At 35.7% G+C, this 25846-nt stretch overlaps 1 protein-coding gene across 1 annotated transcript; it reads right to left on the bottom strand.

Annotated features, from left to right (window-relative positions):
* Positions 1-106: 106 nt before the first annotated feature.
* Positions 107-25819, bottom strand: LOC138333568 (arrestin domain-containing protein 3-like). The gene is made up of 9 exons (XM_069282025.1): positions 25423-25819; positions 23578-23650; positions 23222-23369; positions 22649-22751; positions 22038-22178; positions 21428-21543; positions 14172-14373; positions 9943-10091; positions 107-8298 (listed from the first exon to the last, which is right to left on the bottom strand). The coding sequence occupies exons 1-9, from the start codon at positions 25679-25681 to the stop codon at positions 8233-8235; spliced, it is 1257 nt and encodes a 418-aa protein (XP_069138126.1). The 5' UTR covers positions 25682-25819; the 3' UTR covers positions 107-8232.
* Between the last annotated feature and the right edge of the window lie 27 nt (positions 25820-25846).

Raw genomic sequence — 25846 nt, 5'->3', positions numbered from 1 at the left:
CCAGTTGCTCACATGGTGATTAGGCTAACCAGTAATCACAATTTAACGACATTTTTCAAATCTTAAAATGGTGAATTCGACGAAGAAATAACAATGAAACAGGGAGTTAAGGCCATTGAATTTTATTTCGCCATTTGTATTTTTTATATTTAGTTTTTTTCCAGACAATTCAATATCTATATATATATAATGACAGAATCTATAATTATATCACATAACGACATTGAACTCAAGTTACTGTGTTATATATGTAGTCATTCGTATCAACCAATTCAACGTTAAAACAAAAAAATAGTCACGGTATAAAAATGGTTACATCAATTTCAACAGTCTAACTTGTAAATTAAAATAATAGTCGGGTATAAAAATCGCCACATCAACTCCGTCAGTCCAACTTGTCAGTTAAAATAATAGTCGGGTATAAAAATCGTCACATCAACTTCATCAGCCCAACTTTTCAGTTAGAATAATGTTCGGGTAAAAAATCGTCACATCAACTTCATCAGTCCAACTTGTCAGTTAAAATAATAGTCGGGTATAAAAATCGTCAAATCAAATCCATCATTTGCACTTGTCAATTAAGTCGAAATTAAAATGCGTCCTACCAGGTCTACGGTAAGCTGTTAGAGAAAGGGATCAAAGATCATCAGATAAGGAAGAGAGTCGTCAAGATTCTAGTAAGTGATTCAAAGAGTTTGTAGTCAAAGATTTTGCAGTTGTCTGTTTGAAAACATTGTAAAATGTATGCCTAAGAAAAAAAGATTAGAATCATCTAAGTATGTTGTTAAAATAGCGCATCTATGTCCAACATTAATTGAAAAAATTAAAGAATATATTCCATGATTGTGCTTTAAATGGAATTCAAAGGTACATCAACTTCGCTAGCCAAACGTATTCAGTACGATATCTTATTCAAAACTTAGCTAGCGAAGTTGATCATGAGGGTATATATGCTTAGATATTCCATTTTCTGTTTTAATAGAATCATCGGCTTATGATTGTGGTTTAGTCATAACCATATATCAATAAGTCATGGATGCCTTTTTTGGTAGGTTAGTGTTGTAGTTTTAGTATTAGATGGCCATAAGTAGTCCTTGGTTTAAGTTTCGTGTGAAAGAGAGTACCACTGAATTTTAGTCATAGATAATTTGAACAATAATACGTTTATCTAACAGGTCGGATGTTTTGGTTTTAGTATAAGAATGGTCAAGCCTCTGTTCAACAGTGTCGTCTAGTCGTTCGAAAATATTAAAACCCAAGATACCCAAGTACCGCCGTCGTTTGATGATTGTCGAGGATTAAAGATTGACAATAGTCTGTATAGTTATTGAATGATATAGTGAGAAGTGTTTGATTTGTCGGTCCTTTTCATCAAATAAATTATATACCGTATAATAATTAACACTCGTTTCCAAAAAGAAGCATCCATACCACTAAACAACAAGTAGACACAAGCACTAATCAACATAATACATATTTGGCTTTGTTTTAGTACAGTGTAATTCTAGCTACTGGCTGCTCTGTGAAGCTTTCCATAGGCTCTGGATATCATATGGTCTTAGGAACACTGCTTATGGCTTAAGATGAATTAATGTAGAAATAGATTAAACAGATCTGACATTGATATGATTTTTCCCCCATGATGGTTTGAACAAGAAAATTTTAGTTAAAATTCACGACTTGACTAAAAGGGTGCAAGTAGTTTTTAAATATCTTATTATTTCGATAATAAATTCTCATGGACCAATTAACGTGAGAATCACGAAAATATCCCCGCAAAAATTGCCAGCTATATTGTATTAAGTACTTAAATGCTGAAAGATGATCAGTACCAGATGATAGCCAGAGATAATGAAGAGCAACAATAAATATATAACGGCCATTCATCTAACTTGCCACGGAACATGTATTAAATATCCATACAAACATATACCCAAAAATATACATACCAAGCTAAAACATGCGGATCATCCTGATGTGGGGAGATAAACAGTGAGAATATGAAGGTGATAATGTAGTCGTATATATAAATTATGGCAGTTTATAAATTCTCACTAACATATTTAAGAACTTCAGATTATCTGTGATTGATTTTTTTATCGTTAAAACTGATAATGTAAGTTAAAAAGAATTCAGCTGGTCTTTTGAAAAAATAAGAATTTCAAGAATTGTTTGGGACATTCCTTTTGTCTCTTTAGATTTAGTATTTAAATACAAACACCACCCCTATATAGAAGTAAATAAAATGGCTATTCACTTTCTAGGATATGGCACTGTTATAACCAGGAGGGTTCTCAGAAACGATTCATAAAACACGTTTCTTCTGATCAATTTATTTTTTTCAAATGGCATGCTTTTTAACTTGTATTGTCAGCTTTAATATATGAATTAAATTATGAGATTCAGTAGTGTAAAAAAGATTTTGATCTTTATGTAAGGACTTATTTCTGATGATGTTCTAAAAAATTCTGTACATTGCATGATTTCAGAACTGTAATTCAAGCATGACATATCAGGCAAATGATGCAAAAAAAAAAATTCGAAATCAAAGAGAATTAATTTTTCCTCATATGGCCTTTTTCTTTGATTTTTTTCATCCATTCAAAAATAGAAATGTTTTGTTGAAAATCCATTGCACCATTTCTGTACTTTTTCATAAGAACAGATTTGTTTTTATCATGAAATTCTGAAAGACAATAAAACAACAATAACTTAATGGAGCTTATTGAGACAACACTTAAATACAAATCTGATTTGAATCAAATTATAATTTACAAGTTTCATACAGGGCCTTTTAATAATTGTATAAAATAATATCAAACTGATACCTTGAAGAACTATTATAATAAAATGTCTTACCACACAGTTCGAAAAAAGGTTTATAAGATTTCTTTATATTTCCTTTTCCTATCTAAAACTACTCTGCTATCACAATGTAACAATTGTTTTCTTCAAACAAATGAGCGAAAAAAAATACAACAGAAGCTCAAGCATACAAAATAACAAACTTTGGCACGTGACATTTGGTACAAGCATGTACTTTAAAAGCAACAATAAAAACCAGTGGAACAAAACTGAATTTGAATTACAAGTAAATATATTAAAATCTATTGCACATTTTTAAAAGAACAAAATAATATAATAAATATTTTTTGAAGAGATTACCTTGCTAGGAAAACAGTTACAATACATTTTAATATATATTAGCTTGATTGCAGACAATACATCGATAAATAATAAAACTTAGTTTTTGGTGAAAAAAAAACACAACTTTCAAATCCTAGAAGTTATACATGTAAGCATAGTCACAAATGGTGATTTTCGTTTGTATAAGACAGGAATCTGGTTTCAAATAATCAATATTCTTGTAGTGTCCATTATGTCTAGCTTCTCTTTCTAATGGTTTATTTTTATCCTTTTGCCAAATTTACTAATATCAAAACACCAAGTAATATGATTTTTTCAAAGATTACCACAGAATTTGTTCAATTCTATGTGTCACTAATTTGTCATAACCACTGTAAATTTCGGCAATGCAAACATAATTAAACCAAAAATTTATAACCTTCACATAGTTGATTATTTAACATCAATTACTGTTATATATTATTTAACATCAATTACTGTTATATATTATTTAACATCAATTACTGTTATATATTAGACATGCTCTAATTTCCACTATTTTCGTTGGCTAATACATGGTCATGTGACGTTCAATATATAGCATATTGACTGGTGTTTCCATTTTTAGAAACATCAAATTAATATTCATTTGCAAAGTTCATTGCCCAAACGCTGCATTCTTCAGGGTGGTGTTCTTTGATGAATGCTTTTATTGTAATTAATATACACATTAGAGATTGTTTATGACATCTGTTAAAGAAACAACATATCTAATATAACAATTAAGGACCTTGGTTTTGGTACTTATGGTGTTATATCACCCTTATAGAATTTTAAATAATGACCTCAGGCTTCATGTACTATCTGATCCACACAATTTACAGTAAATTAAAGATACATTTGACTGTTCAGTGTGGACTGATTTTGACAAATCTATGGACAAATTTATCCGTTTCCAATGAGCTTGTAGCTAACAAAACAAATGACATACCAGATTCTACAAATCCATTCTGTTTCCAAAGCCTGTATCTAGGGAAACAAATGTCATATCTATAAATCTATCCGTTTCCATAGAGCCTGTAGCTAGGGAAACGAATGTCATATCTACAAATCTATCTGTTTCCATAGAGCCTGTAGCTAAGGAAACAATGTCATATCTGTCATAGGATCCTGCATATGGATTCTGGGAATAGAGAAATAAAGTATTCATCAGATTGGGTAATTTGGATGGGAAATTTAAAAGAGAGAAGGAAATGAAAGAAAAACAAAATAGAGAGTAACAAAAATGTAAATAAACAAACATTTGCTGTTTAAAGTCAAGACAACAAAAGATAAAATTGATAAATTGTATCAATTATAACTGTCAACTCCACTATTCTAACAGAAAGTTAATTTCATGATTAAGAGTCAAATGGCTGTAGTTGACTTTTATGTGGTAACTTTATTTTGATTTCTAATTGTCTGCAAAATATCAGTATGCACCTTTCAGTGGACACAAAAATATGTTAGGTCTACAGCATGCCATTTTTGTTAAGATTTGATAAATAATAACATGAACTTTTCCAATTACTGTACAATTACTATACTGTACCTGTGTTATGTTATTCATAACCTTTAAAAGTTCTGCATCAAAATTAAATAAAAAAGAATTTGAAATGACGGCAATGGGGGGTATAATGAGAACTGAGTAAAACATGAATATTAATGAGGTGTTTTTCTCCCAATCAATAACGTTGACTTGGTCACAATAATTCATGAAAAAAAAATACAAAGATAATTATAAGTTAGACATTTGAAATCAAATAAAAACAAAATGGAATTCCAAATATTTATAGTGATGCTAATATGGTTGATAAGTATGTCAATAAAATGTGATAAAATGTAAAAATAAATAATAAAAACAGGAAAAATGGACGTAATAATCAAAGCACCTTGTTGGTTTAACATATTAATTAAATTGCTAAATAATAAGTCAAAATAATGTAAAAAAAACTTGCAAAGTTACAAATAAATATAAATCAAAAACAATGGTACAATGATTTTTCAGAGAAAAAATCGAAAATTTGATGAAAAGCTCCATCATGACATCCAGAAAAATATGTTTGGGCCTCCATTAAGTTTCGCTTCATATAATTTCATAACAAAATTCTTCAAATGCAATCATGATAAAAATAACGGCAAATGTACTTTCCAATACTATGCTGGATCAAATAATTTCCCTTCTTCATGCTTCTAATTTGTAAAATAAAACAGTAATAGTGTGAGTTTATGGGTCAATTAAATTTCACAATTTATTAAATGAATGTTATTTTAATTATTATTCAATAAGTATTAAATCAATCTTTCAACGTTTTTTTGAGCTGCATCTAACCATTTAATGGCAATGTGCCCAGCATGGTTCAAGATGATATATACAGAGAAAATGAGATTTCTTTCCAAGTGTGTAGGATTTTGGCAATCAGAATTACAGCAAGCTATATTATTGACACCAAATTCTATTTACACAAAAGGATTTTAAAAATAATGCTTAACAAAACAAAATTATTGACAAAAATAAACTGTATACATTGATAAAATCAAGGTGATCATGAGGACACACAAAATCTTACAAACAAATGTACAAAAATATGCCTGGGCTAGGCTTCATGGAAATAACATTTAATTATGTATTTCCATTCAAAAATGATCAGTTATTCCCAATATTATACAGTAATTACAAGTTATTTTTGTTTTAAATAAATTTCTCTTTATGTTTGTTATCTGCCTAGCATTAATGCTCAATATTTCACAATATTAAAAAATTTCAAAATTTTTATTTGATAATATAAAACAAACACAATGTACCTCAGATTAGCTTTGATTAACAAGAATTTAAAGATACTCTACCGCTGACGATTGGAATTTTTTCGCCATCAAATACAGGAGCAGACAAGATGAAACTTCAAGATCAAAAATAATTAATTGCGTCCCGAAAAAGCTCTATGACACTAATCCCTGTATAGAATGATGTAGTGATTGCACAACCAGTAAAAGCAAAATTAATTATTTTGTATGTATGTATATATGGTTTAATTATACACCTAACACATACGTACATAATTAAACATCAGTTATTGTTCAAATGATGAGTACTATTTATGCTCGGTCAGCGATGGAGCATCTTTAACTATGTTAATAAACCTCTACTTTAAAATGTTATCTGAAAAAGAATCAGACAAAGTTTTAATTTATTAAAAAAAGATCACGGATGAAATGAATACATGTTCTCAATGCAAGTCTTTCAGGAAATAAAGTCTAGCAAAATGTGCCTTTATTTTTTAAATATGTTGTAAAAACTATGTCATTGCATGAGTAAACTACACCGGTTCTACCATTTTCTTTCTCAATAAAAAATCAACAATTCATGAAATCTGACACAAAATTAATCCATTTGATCATGAATCAGTTATAACAGAACTAAATATCCATATACATGATTTTCCAGGAATTGTAATTAGCTCCCCTTATCATTAGTTTTGACAATGGAGGACTTTGAACATTTACAATTTTCATTGAAAATAGATCCACACTTTCTATGTCCAATTGTCTTAGAATTTGGTACATTCAACTGTAATACAGTCAAACCTGTAATAACAAACACCTTTGTATAGCAGACTCCTGTCCATAAAGACAACTGTGAGAAATCCCCAATGTTATATATAAAAGTACTCTATATACGTGTACAGGTGACACCTCTTAAATGCAGACAGTGGACACGTATATATTCTTCAAACATAAAATGAAAATCATTGAATCACAAATTTTTTGTTTTCAATACATTTTTGTTGAATGGATCATACAATGTGAAATGTCCTGAATTGTTATTATACATTCACCGACCAACACTACAATATTAAATATCATAATAACATGATTATATATAAACAAAACAATACACAATAAATAATATGCACATGACTAAAAGTCACTTTTGAGAACAACTGATATCTAATATAGCACCAGCAAATATTAACTCATTCACCCCTGAAATTTCAAATGAACTATTCCTTTCTTTGAAGTAGAAGAGCCCAAATGTTTCCTCAGGGGGTAAAGGAGTTAATTTTATGTTTAATCCGATAATCGTTAAGTAAAGCTTAGCATCATATCATCAAGCATCTATTCCAGTCAAATTGGAATTATCTGCCTACCAAGTTCTAAAATCAAACATTAAATCAGCTGACTTGAAGGTGTGTTGGCCAAATAACAAATTCCTAATGAATGAATGTGATTACAATCAATTGTGATATATCTCACTTTGCCATTTTCTTTGGTAGATATGGTATTTTTTATGATTACTATTAAATAGTTCATGCAACTAAACAATACATTACATTAATAAAGTATAATTTCAATTACAACAAAACTGTTTGATAGGGAAATTTTACTTTTCATTTCTAACAGACACACATTAAACTTGCTAACAAAATATATGAAACATTTTCAATCCAAAATAAAAAGGCATACAACTCCAACCCTTATTCATCTGAAACATTTCATTCATTTTAAAAAATTCTTAAAACTTAAGTACTTCCAAACAAATAGGTGATTTATGAAACAAAAATAAATAATTTTGGTAAAAATGTGTTGGAAGAATTATATCATTATGCATGTTGCAGAAAGTTAATAAAACCAAAAATCAAAATTTATGAAAAAAAGCTGATTTTTTTTCACTGTACAAATGATCCATGCAAATGCTATCTACTTTCATATCTACACTCAAAAATAACAATTTCCTTACAATATATACTAAACTCAATGACAGCCTTATACAGTAGGCCAGCTGCTGGTAATGAGATCACCATCTTCAGAGTTACCATCCATTATTTGCAAATCAAGGATTACCTCCCTTTTTGTAAATCTCCTGTGTTACCACCCGAACCAGATGAGTTGAGGTACATCATCAATATAGAGTGGTTCCACCTGTAAGCAATGCGAAAGGCCACAATATGACCAACCGTTCCGACGACTGAGCATGATGCTTGTAGGTTGGATATTTCAGTCCCAAGCGACAAACATCTATCCACATTAGTTAAATATATAACCAACCATGACACAGGTAAGTCATTATCATACATCTTCTCCTGCTGATCTTGTAGTGGGAACTTCACAGATCTGAACTGGATTAGGATCCTCCTGCAGACAACCATAACAAACTTATCACAATCCCGAGTGCTTTCTGACAATATCATTTAAAGGTAGGTTTCGCCCAATGAAATATAAAGTTTACGAGTGTTCATAGATATAATCTTCAGATCATTTTCAATGCATACAGCGAACAATATGGGTGGTCAGTTGCCTAGCTTGACCAGGAAAATACACCCCTTAAAATAGAGCAAAGTAAAGCTTTACATTGAACATGACATATTTTTTTCCAAATCGAGGCCGCATCAACAAACGGAAGCGTGCAACAAAATGTTAGACAGAAGTGACAGTCTTGCCATGGCATGTTTAGCAAATAAAAAACAACAACAACAAATCGAGGTATGATGGATTGTTTTTACCCTACATGTCATATAATCTATAACACTTCAAGTTACTGACATACACTCGCTAGCTTAGTACACCAAACATATATGAAGTTAGTCTGTCGCTGTATGTGCGCTGGCATATGTGTTGAAATTTAACTCACTACGTGCAACACAACCCAACAGAATCCGGGCAAGTTCCACTTGAGATGTGGCTTCTCTTTCTTCTATTGCTACATGTCATCTCTGAGTTTCGTTCTCTAGAGATATCCTAGGATGCTACAGATTCCATTCTAGTTTCCTACTCCTTGATGCCGATTCTGATACACATGTACATGTTTTTTTCTCACACGCATTCGTTCAGCCATTTTGTTTACTTTTACTGCGTAACAATGCGCATACGCGAAACTTCGACAACACAATCCATTGCAGCTTCATTTGCATAAATCCTGTCAGCCTGACGATCGTAATAAATCAAGGATTTCCTTCAATTTTGTATTCAAGACACATTTGTTCAATCTCATACGCATAAAGAAATTAAATTGAGGTAATTTTAATATGTTTTTTCACCTTTTCTTCCATTTATCGGATTTTAAAAAATAAATATTTATTTGGTTGAGCGAAACCTACCTTTAAAGAATGTGACAATGCTAAAATACAGTATTACTTGTCAAAACCAGCTCTGTGTAGTTTGGATTCAAGCGTAACTATATGACATTTTCCTTCTTAATTTATACTTAAAACTTGTATAATCTGGAAATCTGTCTATACCGACCAAATATGCTGTTCCAGAAGACATCAAGTTTAGACAAGTTACATTTTAATATATCCAAAAATGATCTCTGTTGGTAAAAATATTGTTAAATTAAATTCTTTTTTCTTTACCCAAAACTTTTAAAGATTATTATATAGTAACTTAAGGTAAATAGACAAAGATTGTGGCCAAAATCCAATTTAGAGACTATTAAATCGTAAATATTAAGTTTCCATTGACCATTTGAATCAGTTATTAATATGATGGTATCAATGATGGTTTTCCTATCTGTAGGCGACAACGTTTCAAAAGTTATCTTAGATTGCAGCAGACTTCTGCCTACTCAAACGAAATCAGTTTTCACTGAATGGTGATTCTCATCATTCTGTTATGTTTTGTTTTAACAACTTTTATGGTGACAACATTTTTATGTTCATTGTTTTTGAGATGTTTTATGATAGTGATGAAATCCATATTTACATACTAGGTACTAAATATTATTATACAAACCCTGACAGCGCTAGATGACTGATTAATACAGGTGAGAGAATAGCTTACCTCAGAATAGGCTGGTGGAGGTCTATAGTTGTAAACGTAGGTGTACATAGGTGTGTAGGTCAAGTCGCCCATATTGTACCTGGGGTCATCGTCTTCATCATCCCAGATATTGACAGCGCCACCTACACTCTCATGGTACGTTGGCGGGTCTGGAGGAAAATATGACAAAATTCTCAATTCTCATTTCAATGCTCTTTCTTCACAAACGGAAACAGTTAAGTATTCAAAAATCTCTAATAGCATATTCTAACTAAAGGCATTACATATACCATTAGGATCATATCAGATGGCAGACACTTCCCAATCCCAGAGTACAGAAGTTTTGTATCGTAAAAGACTGATCAAGTCATGATTGCTGAAATAAGAATGATATTATCAATTTCTTTATTAAGACAGTGGCGTATTAACTTTCATCTTCATTACTCTTACTACTGTTACTATCACTGTCATTATATCTTCCCCTGAAATATTTCATAGCAAAATTGTAGGTAGTTCTGGAAAAAAAATTAACCAATCACAGGCCTGCAGAGACTTGTTAGAGAGAAACTTCAAACTTCAAAGCCACACAGTCAACCACAGTGTACTGTTGTTCAATTTTTTGATGTACATCAAACTACCTTCTCAGCTGTGGTTGCACACAAAGCCTTTCAATTTTGCAGGGGTGTATGAAGTGATTGTAACCCCTGGGATCTGTAATTCAATTACCATCAAATGGTGGAGGTGGGGTGATGGCCTCTCGATACAGGTTGGTATGGGTAGATATTCAACACAATACTTACCATCAAATGGTGGAGGTGGGGTGATGGTCTCTCGATACTGGGGTGGTATGGGTAGATATTCCACACAATACTTACCATCAATTGGTGGAGGGGGGTGATGGTCTCTCGATACAGAGTTGGTATGGGTAGATATTCCACACAATACTTACCATCAATTGGTGGAGGGGGGGGGGGGGGTGATGGTCTCTCTATACAGAGCTGGTATGGGTAGATATTCCACACAATACTTACCATCAAATGGTGGAGGTGGGGTGATGGTCTCTCGATACAGAGGTGGTATGGGTAGTTATTCCATACAATACTTACCATCAATTGGTGGAGGGGGGGTGATGGTCTCTCTATACAGAGCTGGTAATGGGTAGATATTCCACACAATACTTACCATCAATTGGTGGAGGGGGGTGATGGTCTCTCGATACAGAGCTGGTATGGGTAGATATTCCACACAATACTTACCATCAATTGGTGGAGGGGGGTGATGGTCTCTCGATACAGAGCTGGTATGGGTAGATATTCCACACAATTCTTACCACCAAATGGTGGATGTGGGGGTGATGGTCTCTCGATACAGAGCTGGTATGGGTAGTTATTCCACACAATACTGGTACTTACCATCAAATGGTGGAGGTGGGGTGATGGTCTCTTACAGAGCTGGTATGGGTAGATATTCAACACAATTCTTACACCAAATGGTGGATGTGGGGGTGATGGTCTCTCTAACAGAGATGGAGAATCAACATCTTACCATCAAATGTGGATGGGGTGATGGTCTCTCATACAGAGCTGGTATGGGTAGATATTCAACACAATTCTTACCATCAAATGGTGGATGTGGTGTGATGGTCTCTCGATACAGAGCTGGTATGGGTAGATATTCAACACAATACTTACCATCAAATGGTGGATGTGGGGTGATGGTCTCTCGATACAGAGCTGGTATGGGTAGATATTCAACACAATTCTTACCATCAAATGGTGGATGTGGGGTGATGGTCTCTCGATACAGAGCTGGTATGGGTAGATATTCAACACAATTCTTACCACCAAATGGTGGATGTGGGGGTGATGGTCTCTCTATACAGAGCTGGTATGGGTAGATATTCAACACAATTCTTACCATCAAATGGTGGAGGTGGGGTGATGGTCTCTCGATACAGAGCTGGTATGGGTAGATATTCAACACAATTCTTACCACCAAATGGTGGATGTGGGGGTGATGGTCTCTCTATACAGAGCTGGTATGGGTAGATATTCAACACAATTCTTACCATCAAATGGTGGAGGTGGGGTGATGGTCTCTCGATACAGAGCTGGTATGGGTAGATATTCAACACAATACTTACCATCAAATGGTGGAGGTGGGGTGATGGTCTCTCGATACAGAGCTGGTATGGGTAGATATTCCACACAATACTTACCATCAAATGGTGGAGGTGGGGTGATGGTCTCTCTATACAGAGCTGGTATGGGTAGATATTCAACACAATTCTTACCATCAAATGGTGGAGGTGGGGTGATGGTCTCTCTATACAGAGCTGGTATGGGTAGATATTCAACACAATTCTTACCATCAAATGGTGGAGGTGGGGTGATGGTCTCTCTATACAGAGCTGGTATGGGTAGATATTCAACACAATTCTTACCATCAAATGGTGGAGGTGGGGTGATGGTCTCTCTATACAGAGCTGGTATGGGTAGATATTCAACACAATTCTTACCATCAAATGGTGGAGGTGGGGTGATGGTCTCTCTATATAGAGAGTGGTATGGGTAGATATTCAACACAATTCTTACCATCAAATGGTGGAGGTGGGGTGATTGTCTCTCGATATAGAAGTGATATGGGTAGATATTCAACACAATACTTACCATCAAATGGTGGAGGTGGGGTGATTGTCTCTCGATACAGAGGTGGTATGGGTAGATATTCCACACAATACTTACCATCAAATGGTGGAGGGGTGTTCTCCGATCAGGGGTGGAGATATTCCACACATACTTCCATCAATGGTGGGTGGGGTGATGGCCTCTCGATACAGAGCTGGTATGGGTAGATATTCAACACAATTCTTACCATCAAATGGTGGAGATGGGGTGATTGTCTCTCGATATAGAGGTGGTATGGGTAGATATTCCACACAATACTTACCATCAAATGGTGGAGGTGGGGTGATTGTCTCTCGATACAGAGCTGGTATGGGTAGATATTCCACACAATAATTACCATCAAATGGTGGATGTGGAAGTGATGGTCTCTCTATACAGAGCTGGTATGGGTAGATATTCAACACAATTCTTACCACCAAATGGTGGATGTGGAAGTGATGGTCTCTCTATACAGAGCTGGTATGGGTAGATATTCAACACAATTCTTACCACCAAATGGTGGATGTGGAAGTGATGGTCTCTCTATACAGAGCTGGTATGGGTAGATATTCCACACAATACTTACCATCAAATGGTGGAGGTGGGGTGATGGTCTCTCTATACAAAGCTGGTATGGGTAGATATTCAACACAATTCTTACCACCAAATGGTGGATGTGGAAGTGATGGTCTCTCTATACAGAGCTGGTATGGGTAGATATTCAACACAATTCTTACCATCAAATGGTGGAGGTGGGGTGATTGTCTCTCGATACAGAGCTGGTATGGGTAGATATTCAACACAATTCTTACCACCAAATGGTGGATGTGGGGATGATGGTCTCTCTATACAGAGGTGGTATGGGTAGTTATTCCACACAATACTTACCATCAAATGGTGGACGTAGGGTGATGGCCTCTCCATACAGAGGTGGTATGGGTAGTTATTCCACACAATACTTACCATCAAATGGTGGACGTAGGGTGATGGTCTCTCGATACAGAGCTGGTATGGGTAGTTATTCCACACAATACTTACCATCAAATGGTGGAGGTAGGGTGATGGCCTCTCCATACAGAGGTGGTATGGGTAGATATTCAACACAATACTTACCATCAAATGGTGGACGTAGGGTGATGGTCTCTCGATACAGAGCTGGTATGGGTAGTTATTCCACACAATACTTACAATCAAATGGTGGAGGATGGGGTGATGGTCACTTGATATAGAAGTAGTATGTCCACACAATATTTACCTGTGGGGTGATGGTCTCTCGATACAGAAGTAGTATGTCCACACAATATTTACCCGTGGGGTGATGGTCTCTCGATACAGAAGTAGTATGTCCACACATTACTTACCATCAAACGGTGGATGTGGAGTGATGGCCTCTCGATACAGGTTGGTATGGGTAGATATTCAACACAATACTTACCATCAAATGGTGGATGTGGAGTGATGGCCTCTCGATACAGGTTGGTATGGGTAGATATTCAACACAATACTTACCATCAAATGGTGGAGGTGGGGTGATGGTCTCTCGATACTGGGGTGGTATGGGTAGATATTCCACACAATACTTACCATCAAATGGTGGAGGTGGGGTGATGGTCTCCCGATACGGGGGTGGTATGGGTAGATATTCCACACAATCAAAATGTCTTTGGTTCTCTCTAAAAAAGTGTGGCTCTGGAAATCTGAATGTTCCACGTCTAAATGGAACTGTTCCGATGACAATGGGTAAATGCATGGTCAAGTTGTAAGCCCCGGGTATGTGTAAGGCGACCTGTGGTTAGAAAACACAAAGATCACTCTGATAAGTTTGATCAGATTTAATCACAACTGTTATAAGTTTTTGATACATATACTGATTCCCAAATAATGTAGCTGCGATACAAATAACCCCTCTAATTTTTATACAAATATTCACTATTTCAAGCTAAAACTCACAACATTACGCAAAAATTTGTAGATATTAAGTGTTTTTAACAAGAAATCCCAGAGGGATCTTCGCCTCCATCAGAGAATGATCTATGTCTGACAATGGAAAGATGAATATTTTCTCTGCTTTTTTAACTTTTTTAAACATACTACAGTTAAGACTGTCTTATGTGACTTTTCAAGGGACCGTTACAAATAAGTCACCGAAGACGGGGAGTCACTGAAGACAGTCCAAGTTCATCCACTAAATCACTGTTAGAAAATCTGTCTTTAATTGCCTTTAAATATATTCTTCATGATAAATAAATCAATAAACCAAAAAATAATTAACTTATATTATATATAATAATAATAATAACAAGAGGCCCAAAGGGCCTTAACGGTCATCTGACTACCTTGGCAATAGTAAAATTAATTATATATGGTGTCACTTTTTCAGGACCATGTCAGGATCATTTTCAATTTCTTTCAACAAATTTTATTTCAAACAAGAGGCCCAAGGGCCTTAAGGTTGTTGGCTCGGCCGATTTTGAATGCGCCCGCATCATAAACCAACACGAGTGTCGTATAATTTTTTCGCAAAATTAATCCCAAAATGTATTTTCAAGATGGAGGCTGTGGAGGCCATCTTGAATTTTAGATCGACCCAAAAAATAACAACACTTTGTCGGGACCATGTCAGGATCATTTCATGCAAGTTTCAGCCAAATCGCACCGGTAGAACTTGAGAAGAACTTCAAAATGTGTTTTCAAGATGGCGGATGTGGCAGCCATCTTGGATTTCGGATCGACCTGAAAAATAACAACACTTTGTCGGGACCATGTCAGGATCATTTCACGCAAGTTTCAGCCTAATCGAACCGGTAGAACTTGAGAAGAAGTTCAAAATGTGTTTTCAAGATGGCGGCTGTGGTGGCCATCTTGAATTTTAGATTGACCCAAAAAATAACAACACTTTGTCGGGACCATGTCAGGATCATTTCACCCAAGTTTCAGCTAAATCGCACCGGTAGAACTTGAGAAGAAGTTCAAAATGTGTTTTCAAGATGGCGGCTGTGGCGGCCATCTTTGATTTCGGATCGACCCAAAAAATAACAACACTTTGTCGGGACCATGTCAGGATCATTTCATGCAAGTTTCAGCCAAATCGCACCGACAGAACTTGAGAAGAAGTTCAAAATGTGTTTTCAAGATGGCGGCTGTGGCAGCCATCTTGGATTTCGGATCGACCCGAAAAATAACAACACTTTGTCGGGACCATGTCAGGATCATTTCACGCAAGTTTCAGCCAAATCGCACCGGTAGAACTTGAGAAGAAGTTCAAAATGTGTTTTCAAGATGGCGGCTGTGGTGGCCATCTTGGATTTCGGATCGACCCAAAAAATAACAACACTTTGTCGGGACCATGTCAGGATCATTTCACGCAAGTTTCAGCCTAATCGCACTGGTAGAACTTGAGAAGAAGTTCAAAATGTGTTTTCAAGATGGCGGCTGTGGCGGCCATCTTGGATTTCGGATCGACCCGAAAAATAACAACACTTTGTCGGGACCATGTCAGGATCATTTCACGCAAGTTTCAGCCAAATCGCACCGGTAGAACTTGAGAAGAAGTTCAAAATGTGTTTTTCAAGATGGCGGCTGTGGCGGCCATCTTGGATTTCGGATCGACCCAAAAAATAACAACACTTTGTCGGGACCATGTCAGGATCATTTCACGCAAGTTTCAGCCTAATCGCACTGGTAGAACTTGAGAAGAACTTCAAAATGTGTTTTCAAGATGGCGGCTGTGGCGGCCATCTTGGATTTCGGATCGACCCGAAAAATAACAACACTTTGTCGGGACCATGTCAGGATCATTTCACGCAAGTTTCAGCCAAATCGCACCGGTAGAACTTGAGAAGAAGTTCAAAATGTGTTTTCAAGATGGCGGCTGTGGCGGCCATCTTGGATTTCGGATCGACCCGAAAAATAACAACACTTTGTCGGGACCATGTCAGGATCATTTCACGCAAGTTTCAGCCTAATCGTACTGGTAGAACTTGAGAAGAAGTTCAAAATGTGAAAAGTTAACGCACGGCTGACGGCGCACGGCGCACGGCGCACGGCGCACGACGACGGACGAAACATGATGACTATAGGTCATCCTGACCCTTCGGGTCAGATGACCTAAAAATACTGTAAGAGATATCTTCATAATTCCAATTGTTCTGAAATCAGAACGATTTTTTAAGTGTTCCAGCAAAATTAATGTAGTGTTACGATCTTACTTTTGGAGGAAATCCTCTTTTTGTGTCCCTATTTCCCTGAAGCAAATATTCACTGTTGCCATTCTTGGAAGGTCTTTATCACTAGGGTGTTTATTCCCGTTGAAAACAAGCGTTCTGACGCCCTTCGCGGGTTAAGTTCATTTTACGAATTTAAAGTCCACAAAAGAAGCGGAACAATATCAAGAAACAATGCATTTTCAGCTCTATTATCGACATAAGTCAGACACAAAACTCGATAATTTCTTTCGTTTGTTTCAATTTCTAAATTTGATGACTTCATTCCGAACATTCCAGTGACGTCATTTTTAGTAGGAGAGAATGAAACGGCAGTCAGCCCCGCCAAACGGTGACGTCACAATCATCGGAATGACGTCGCTTACATATTTCCCACGGTAGGAAAAAGGAGTATACACTTATTCGGTTTAGTGAATGCATCTTTTCTTGATCATCAAAGAAGCGTTTCGCTTTGAGAGAAATCGTGTAAATAACAGGCAATTTGCCTTCGTTTTGAATACGATCTTCTGTATGTATAATGAAAAAGTTGCAGGATAAACAGAATACACGGTCACTGTCTTACAATACAAGTTTTACTTTGGTGTCGACAGGGAAAACTGAGATGACTCGGCAAAACCTCCTTATCTCATCTCATCGCACAAACGATAGCAGCATCAATATTAATTATAGCAAAATAAAAAAAGTTGGAAATATTGCACGTACATTCATTATTTACATAAACCAGTAATTAGAATAATCATTTATTTCATCTAGACTAAATAATTTGCATATCCTTGGCCTATCGCTACCCATGATGCTCTGGATCGTGGTTTTAATATTATGTAACTTTTCATGGGATATTAAATCTAGATATATCTGTTTTCGACAGTTATATTTCGATGAACATGTGTAAAACAAGCAGTTTCCACTGCTATTCCTAGACCGTAGAATGCAATCTTGGTCGCATCAGCCAAAACACAGGGGCATGCAAATTATGACAGAAACGTTTACTAGTAGTTTGATACGTATGTCATTTAAAAGTATTGGAGACCTTTTGATATGCACGTGTATATCATGACGTTTCAAGTGGCTGCCGGTATTATTTTTTGTGAAAAAGGAGTTATACATATATATGTTATAAAATTTGGTTAGCTTTTTTTGGTCATTATTGTTATATACACTGTATGTGATATTTAAACGAAAACACATATTTTACCTAAGAAGCCAATGATATATATGATGTAAGTATCGGTTAGCTTGTAATAAATAAAAAAAATAATAATAACAATAAAAAAAAACGCCTGGAAAATAATAATTTTTTTTTCAAATTCAAAAATCATTTAGTAATAAATTACAAGTAGACATACATTGTTGTTTGGTTTTAAACTTTGTTCTATCTGGAGGGGTTGTAATTTTTGGTTGAAATCTATTTTTTGCAATTAAAAAAATTATTTTATATCATGTTTTTTTCAAGCTTAAAACCAAGAAACTTGTACTAAAATGACCACTGCAAAACAATTGCAGATGTTGTGTAAATTTAACAAGGACATAGTCATTCAGATCCCCCGCCAATGGAGATATCAAAGCTGAAGTAAGTTTGATTGTGGAGACTTATGTGTATGAAAAAAACCAGGAAAAAGGAAGTTGAGCTAAAGAAAGATGGTGTATAATTCAAGAAGACCGGGGCTGCAATTGTTGAATCAGGTATACAGCCTTGACATTTATATTAGACTATATACACAAAGATGGGTGGAGTTTTGCAAAGTAACATTTACCATTTACCATGATATTTTCAGCAATGTTTCCATGGTAACGGAAAAAGTGCAAAAAATGAAAACCTAAAAATAGCAAAAGGTACAACTAGACCATAAAAAGAATGTGTCTATGAAGTTTCGTGGAAATATCTCTGCTGGTTTTAGAGTTATGCTCCGGAAATGAACCTGCTACAAAAATATGATATTTTCAGCAATGTTTCTATGGTTACAGAAAAAAGCACGAAAAGTGAAAACCTAAAAATAGCAAAAGGCACTACTAGACCATAAGAATAATGTATCTATGAAGTTTCATGGAAATATCTCTGCTGGTTTTAGAGTTGTGCTCCGGAAACGATTCTTATGCAAAAATCTGCCATTTTCAGCAATGTTTCCATGGTTACAGAAAAAAGTACAAAAAGTGAAAACCTAAAAATAGCAAAAGGCACAACTAGACCATAAGACTAATGTATCTATGGAGTTCCGTGCATATATCTCAACTGGTTTTCCAGTTATGCTGCGGAAACAAACCTGGTACAAAAATATGATATTTTCAGCAATGTTTCCATGGTTATGGAAAAAGTGCAAAAAATGAAAACCTAAAAATAGCAAAAGGCACTACTAGACCATAAGAACATTGTGTCTATGATGTTTCATGGAAATATCTCTGCTGGTTTTAGAGTTGTGCTCCGGAAACGATTCTTGCACAAAAATCTGCCATTTTCAGCAATGTTTCCATGGTTACAGAAAAAAGTACAAATAGTGAAAACCTTAAAATAGCAAAAGGCACTACTAGACCATAAGACAAAATGTGTGTATGAAGTTTCGTGGAAATATTTCTACTGGTTTTAGAGTTATGCTCCGGAAACCATTCGTACGGATGGACGGACAGACGGACGGACGGACGGACGGAACCCATATGTATATCCCCGCCAACGAAGTTGGCGGGTGATAAAAAAAACCTATTACTTTTGTAGATTCTATTGGTAATATTTTAAAGCCTGGGCTTTATTTTGCTGAATTTTTGAAATCTACTGTTCACTGCTACCAAATGGCGGTCACTACAGAAGCCCAAGTCGTGAATTTGTTTTTACAAGACTGTCTGGTGTTATGAAAAATGTTTGAAGGAAATATTGGGTTGCTAACTTGAGGATGGCAGTTGAAATGACTGTTTACTCATATCAAGGAATGAAATTATGTTTGGTCGTGAATGCCATATACAAAATGAATAGAGACTAACCCAAGCCAAGCCATAGGAGACACGGTAGGCAAAATAAAACATTCCGATTTATTTAACATGTCCTGTTATTTATTGTCAATGTTTACCATTGTTTATTAAGGAGAAATATCTGGATGATGCCTAGCATTGTCTATTTAAAAGCCAAATGTTGTGAGTAAAACGATCTTTCATGATCCATCAAAACTGGTTACACCTGAATGTACGCTTGTCAATGGTCAATGTTTAGTTCGTTGTTCACACCTCTCTCTCGATCCTAATTAAGGCCTCAGGTGAATGAAAAGTCGCTCAAGACAAACTTTTATAATTTGTGGGTTGTACAAACATGGTCGCTTGTCACGTAAGACAGGGAGTTGCTGAAAACAGACCCATTATATAGTAAACTAAGTTTGGGGGTCTCGAGTAAGGTCACATAAGACAGGGATTCGCTAAATACTGGGGGTCGATTAGACAGTCCCGACTGTACATATAAAATTTGAGACAGATCGCTTCAGTACTTTCTGAGAAATAGTAGTAACAAACTTCAACTATCAAAATCCAAGATGGCTCCTTGGCGGCCATCTTGTTGTTCAATCGTATCCAGATTGCAATATGCATAACTAGGACCCTAGGGAACCTAGATATGAAATTTGAGAATGATCCATTCATTGCTTTCTGAGAAATAGCGATAACAAACTTTAACTATCAAAATCCAAGATAGCTGCCTTGCATCTTTTTGACTGATCGGTCCCAAAACGCAATATGCACAACTATGGCCCTAGGGTAACCTACATATGAAATTTGAGACAGATTCCTTAAGTACTTTCTTAGAAATAGCGTTAACAAATTCTAAAATCCAAGATGGCTGCCTCGTGGCCATCTTGTCGACCGATCGGTCCCAAAATGCAATATGCATATCAAGGGCCATGGGAGAGCCTACATATAAAATTTGAGAATAATCTTTTCTGTGCTATCTGAGAAATAGTGATAACAAATTTTAACTATCAAAATTCAAGATGGCTGCCTGATGGCCATCTTGTTGACCGATTGGTCCCAAAATGCAATTTGCACAACTAAGGCGCTAACGGACGGAGGAACGGCAGGACAGAAGGACAGACCATAGACCATGGACAAATTGCGATTTGAATAGCCCACCATCTGATGATGGTGGGCTCAAAAGAGTAATCTGAGAAAAATAATTCCTCTAAATGCCAGATGTATGCAATTTTATGAAATCTTTTTCTGCCATCTTGTATTATTGAAAACACAGGACCCTGCTCTATTGTGTATGTCCTTTAGACTAATAACAGAATATTGATCACCTGAATTAATATTTAGAATTTAGATCAATAAAACACTAACGATGGGTCCTGCTGATCCTATAGATAACACACTGTGAACAGATATCAGATGTTAAACTTACTGAAATAATGAGGTAATTGCAAAATTCAGTATGATCTTTATTCTAGAATTCCCTATTCAATCACCATATATGTATATCAACTTGCAATTCTAAATCAGGAATGGTCATGATACCTATGTTTTGCAGATATGATAGATATCAAATATCTAAAAAAGACCTCTATCTTGTATTTAAGCTAATCTTAACTTTAGCTGAAGCATCATTTTAGCTGCAATATAACTAATCTGTATTACTTAGTGTTTACTTACTTTGATGTAATAATCTACTTTCATAACACAACAGTTCATGATGGATGGAGATACTGCTGGGATCTTGAGCAGCTGGGATTCCCAGTTCCCTCGGGTTCCAGGAGCAACAGGTAAACCTACAACACATTACCATTATAGGACACCAGGCTCCAGGACCAGGAAACAGTCTCAGACTTAAGTGTTTGCTTAGCTAATCAAAAATGAGGTAATTTCTTGTAACACCATCTGTGATTGGCTAACGCCATCTGTGATTGGCTAAGTCTAAATTTAAGATTGTTTAGGCCTGGTCTAGTCTATAAGGGGCAGTTTCATTACCAGTACCTAAACTCTGCTCCCTCAACACCAAGGTTACAGGTAAACCTAAACAGATTTTTACAGTACCATATACCTAGTAAATAAAATTGTATTACTATAATTTCTAGGCCAATTGAAGTAAGTCATTTTAATCAGAAAAAAATAATGTCATTAATAACGAATATCTCCAATACATCAATACGACGTAAAGGCTCAACTCACTCTATCAGCCAACCAAAAAGGATCTATTAAAGGTTATCTACCACAAATGCATCAAGAAAGAAGGTCTGCGTTTGGTACCCATGACAGTATGTACCTGTGAGGACAGTAAATTTGGTTCTCCTGACTCTTGTTTTGCCGCTAGCAAAGAAGGCCTGGGTTTGGTAGAGAGTAGCGTAAGGTATTACTGTCCTTGACGAATGGTTATCAAACTCAGCAGACACTGCTATGGATTCTCCTGGAAATTCAAACATAAGAATATGAAATTCATGCTCGAGCTCTTTCAAAAAATTATGTAAGTTGTATCTCACAAAATAAAGTGGTTTCCAGTATTTTGTCAGTAATCCCTGACCATATTGATTGTGTCACCTCTCTTGTCTTCCTGTATTCTAAAAGGAAATGTCAGCTGGGTGCTCGTCAAATATTGACAAACATATAGCAAAATGTGGCATTACTCATTTTTCATAAAGGAAAGAATCTAGTGGTTTTTAAAGAGATAGGCTAGCTTAATAATTGTATGGAGGAAATTTGCCAAAGACTTTTTCATGTTCAATTCCATTAGAAACAATTTGACAAATTCTAATACAAGACAAAACATCTTGATTACTTAGACATTTTGCATCTGGTTTTTTTATAACAAATACAACATCAAACACGTAGAAGTCCAACTTTTTGTTTGATAATTTGCTTTGGTTGATGAGTACATACCAGCACAGTAGCCACGGCGATCTGACCTGGCAGTAATGGAAATTGGCCCCGATGTACACAACCAACAACATAAGGTTGTTTCTGCACTGCTCTGAACACATGTCTGAAAAATTTAAAGAGGTCATGATCAAACCAATCTGCAAAAATAGGAGAAATAATACTCTGAACACATGTCTACCAAAGAAGGGGAGATAATGCTCTGAACATGTCTACCAAAGAAGGGGAGATAATGCTCTGAACACATGTCTAGTCTACCAAAGAAGGGGAGATAATGCTCTGAACACATGTCTACCAAGGAAGGGGAGATAATGTTCTGAACACATGTCTACCAAAGAAGGGGAGATAATGCTCAAAACACATCTGAAAACTTAAAAGGGGAGAATGTTCTGACCACATGTCCAAAAAATATTAAGGGGGTAATGCTCTAATCACAAGTCTATCAAAGAAGGGGAGATAATTCTCTAAACAAAATTTTGTCAAACTAAGGGGAGATAATTATCTAAACATAAATCTGTAAAAATAAGTGAAAATAATTATGCTCTAATGAATTAACGACAGACTAAAGCCACATACCTGATACTCTGGTTTATTGATGTCTATGGGACTGATAACAGTGAAGGCTTTCTTTGTTTTGTGATTGAACGACCAAGGTTTATCCATCTCAGCCTTGAGCCAGTATCTAATGCTTCCATGTTTACCCTCAAAAGAGGTGGAAATCCCTCTGTAAAACAGTCACAATAAACACATTCACCACAAAACAAGAAAAATCAGTGATTATACTTGCGCTGACTACATTCAATGGTAAAAAATGAAATCAGAAGGTTGTGATTTGTCTATTTAGTATGGCCTTAAAATCATAAGCCCTTAAAAAACCTAACGATAAAAACAGTAAGATTTTTTTGTAAGTAATATAAACATGCGTAACTTACCCCATTGGCAGTTCAAAGTTGAAGTTAAATTCATGGCGACCTTCTAATAGTGTGTCCCTGCCTTCTGACACCTCTGCAGCAAAGAAAACAGAATGAAGTTTTCACTTAAGCTTGTCAAGGAAATATTTACCATATGGGAGACTGCAGTAATGCAACTAAATACATAATATACCGGTAGTAAAGTGTTATATATATACAGGATCTTACATGAAATGAACACAAATTTAAGATACTTTTAATAACATATCTACAAATACCTATACATGTATAACAAAATATTTCATGTCAAAATGTATTCTGAAAATCCATGCAGAGGCCGCCATTTCGTCCCACCGTCCTCGTAATCCTGACGTCACGTCATTTTTCCTGACATCATTTTATTGTTTCTGTCTGACGTCAAAATGAATTTCAAGCCAATGAACATCGCTCCAGGTCATATTACACTATATAGCTAGTGACATATGCAAAAATATTACACAGGCGAAATCACTGGATATCACACAGATTATGTGATAAATACCTATAGTCGAACCTGCCTTTTTTAGCGACAACATCTGTATAAAGACAACCTGTTTCAGTGTTAGGTAATTAAAGTCCACTCTCTTTGAGCACCAAATGATAGATTTCAACACATTTCAACCTGTGTATAAAGACCACTTGGCTATACAGACCATTGTCCCTTCAACAGGTGGTCTTTATAGACAGGTTTATCTGTACTGGTGTACTGTAATTTTGTACAAATGCCTAAAACCACCAAATATTATTTGTTAATTCATACTATACCATAAATAGCTACCAATAATTAGCTTTTTATGGATTTAATAAACTTCTGGAAAGTTTTCTGAGCTCCATTGAAAATGAGCATATGGATTAAAAAAACTTGTTAAACTAATGAAAACTCAATATAAGTATGATTGGTAGGGTTTGCACTGGGTAGTCCTTCTCAGATCAAATGGGCCAGCTATAAGGTCCCCATATGTAAATGGAATTGACTTTCAGAAAAAAAGTGGAGTTCTTTTCATTTTCTACACTTAAAAAGGTTTTGGGGACGGTCATTTTCTCCTTTCCTGTAACAAAATTGGCACCCAACTAAATAACCCACGGTGGTGGTGTTTGGAAGGGTCTCGTATGTGTTCGAGGGCGAAGACTTCGAGAAAGGAGGGAGGAGTGTAGCAGGATTGAACTGCAAGGTCAATCATCAGTGACCAGTTAGCTCAGTCAGTAGAGCATCCGGCTATAGCTACGGCTATAGCTAGTGTTCGGAGGGTCCTGGGTTCGAATCCCAGTCTGGCCGCTACATTTTCTCATCTCCTGTTACATATAAATGTAGTGTACTTATTTGAACACATGTATTAAAATATCTTTAAACTTATGATTAAAGACCCTGTACTCCACCTAGATGTAATTTGATACATTAAGTACATGCAAGGTCCAATACAATGTTGTATTCATTATTCAACTGAATGTACTTCGATCACTTTTAATAATGATAATTTTTAAATTGTTTCAACTTTAACATGGGTAATGTAAATTGCACTCCATCATAATGAAATGAGTCTGGCCCTTAGTACATGTACAGTAATGAGCCTGCCCCTTAGTGCATGTATACTATGAAGAAATTGCAACTTTTCGTTCATGGATTTTGATAATATTACTAGACTATATAAGCATTTTGTGCTTCAACTCATGATCAGTGAATCTTGAACCTTACCAAGATATAACAGATCTCTCATAATTAAGGCCTACATTAGCAGAAGTGATATCAGTATGACAGGTAAACAACAAAGTTTAATGGTTACATGTACATTATCAACTGGTTGCAGACGTGATAATGATATAACCTACCTCCACCGAAAAGCACCTGTCTTTTGAAAAAGTATTCTACTTCTGCATTATAATGCTCCGTGTAGGAGCCAAGCCGACTGCCTGTACTCCGGCTCTCAGTCCAGTGCACTTTGGCGACACCTCGCATAAAAATTCGCAAAGATCTCATCTTCATATCTCCTTTTAACTCGACCACAACTTTCCCGACAACCTTTTCGCCAGGATGGAAAACTGTCTTGTTTTCCGACATAATTATCTCAAAACATTTCAATTTGCCCATTTTGAGGGTTAAAGAAGGGTTCGCGGCTTCCTAAAACCGTTACAAATCATTTTGCTCTCGTCCAAAAAAAATCAACAACCATCTTTCCGGAAGTACCAATTTCAGCATCTTCAACGTTTGCGCATTGGGATTTTCGCGGAAAATTGTCTAGGAGTGCATATTGAA

Source organism: Argopecten irradians, chromosome 10 (assembly GCF_041381155.1).
Source record: "Argopecten irradians isolate NY chromosome 10, Ai_NY, whole genome shotgun sequence".
In the NCBI taxonomy this organism is placed as follows: domain Eukaryota; kingdom Metazoa; phylum Mollusca; class Bivalvia; order Pectinida; family Pectinidae; genus Argopecten; species Argopecten irradians.
The sequence above is the reverse complement of the archived record's forward strand: the minus strand, read 5'-3'. Positions and strand labels throughout refer to the sequence as shown.

Excerpts from the sequence above, each read along its gene's own strand:
- LOC138333568 (XM_069282025.1), bottom strand. The coding sequence starts at position 25,681 with ATGGGCAAATTGAAATGTTTTGAGATAATTATGTCGGAAAACAAGACA. Across the intron at positions 23,370-23,577 it reads AACTTTGAACTGCCAATGGG|AGGGATTTCCACCTCTTTTG; the intron begins GTAAGTTACGCA and ends ACTGTTTTACAG. Across the intron at positions 14,374-21,427 it reads AAGTAGATTATTACATCAAA|GTCGCCTTACACATACCCGG; the intron begins GTAAGTAAACAC and ends TTCTAACCACAG.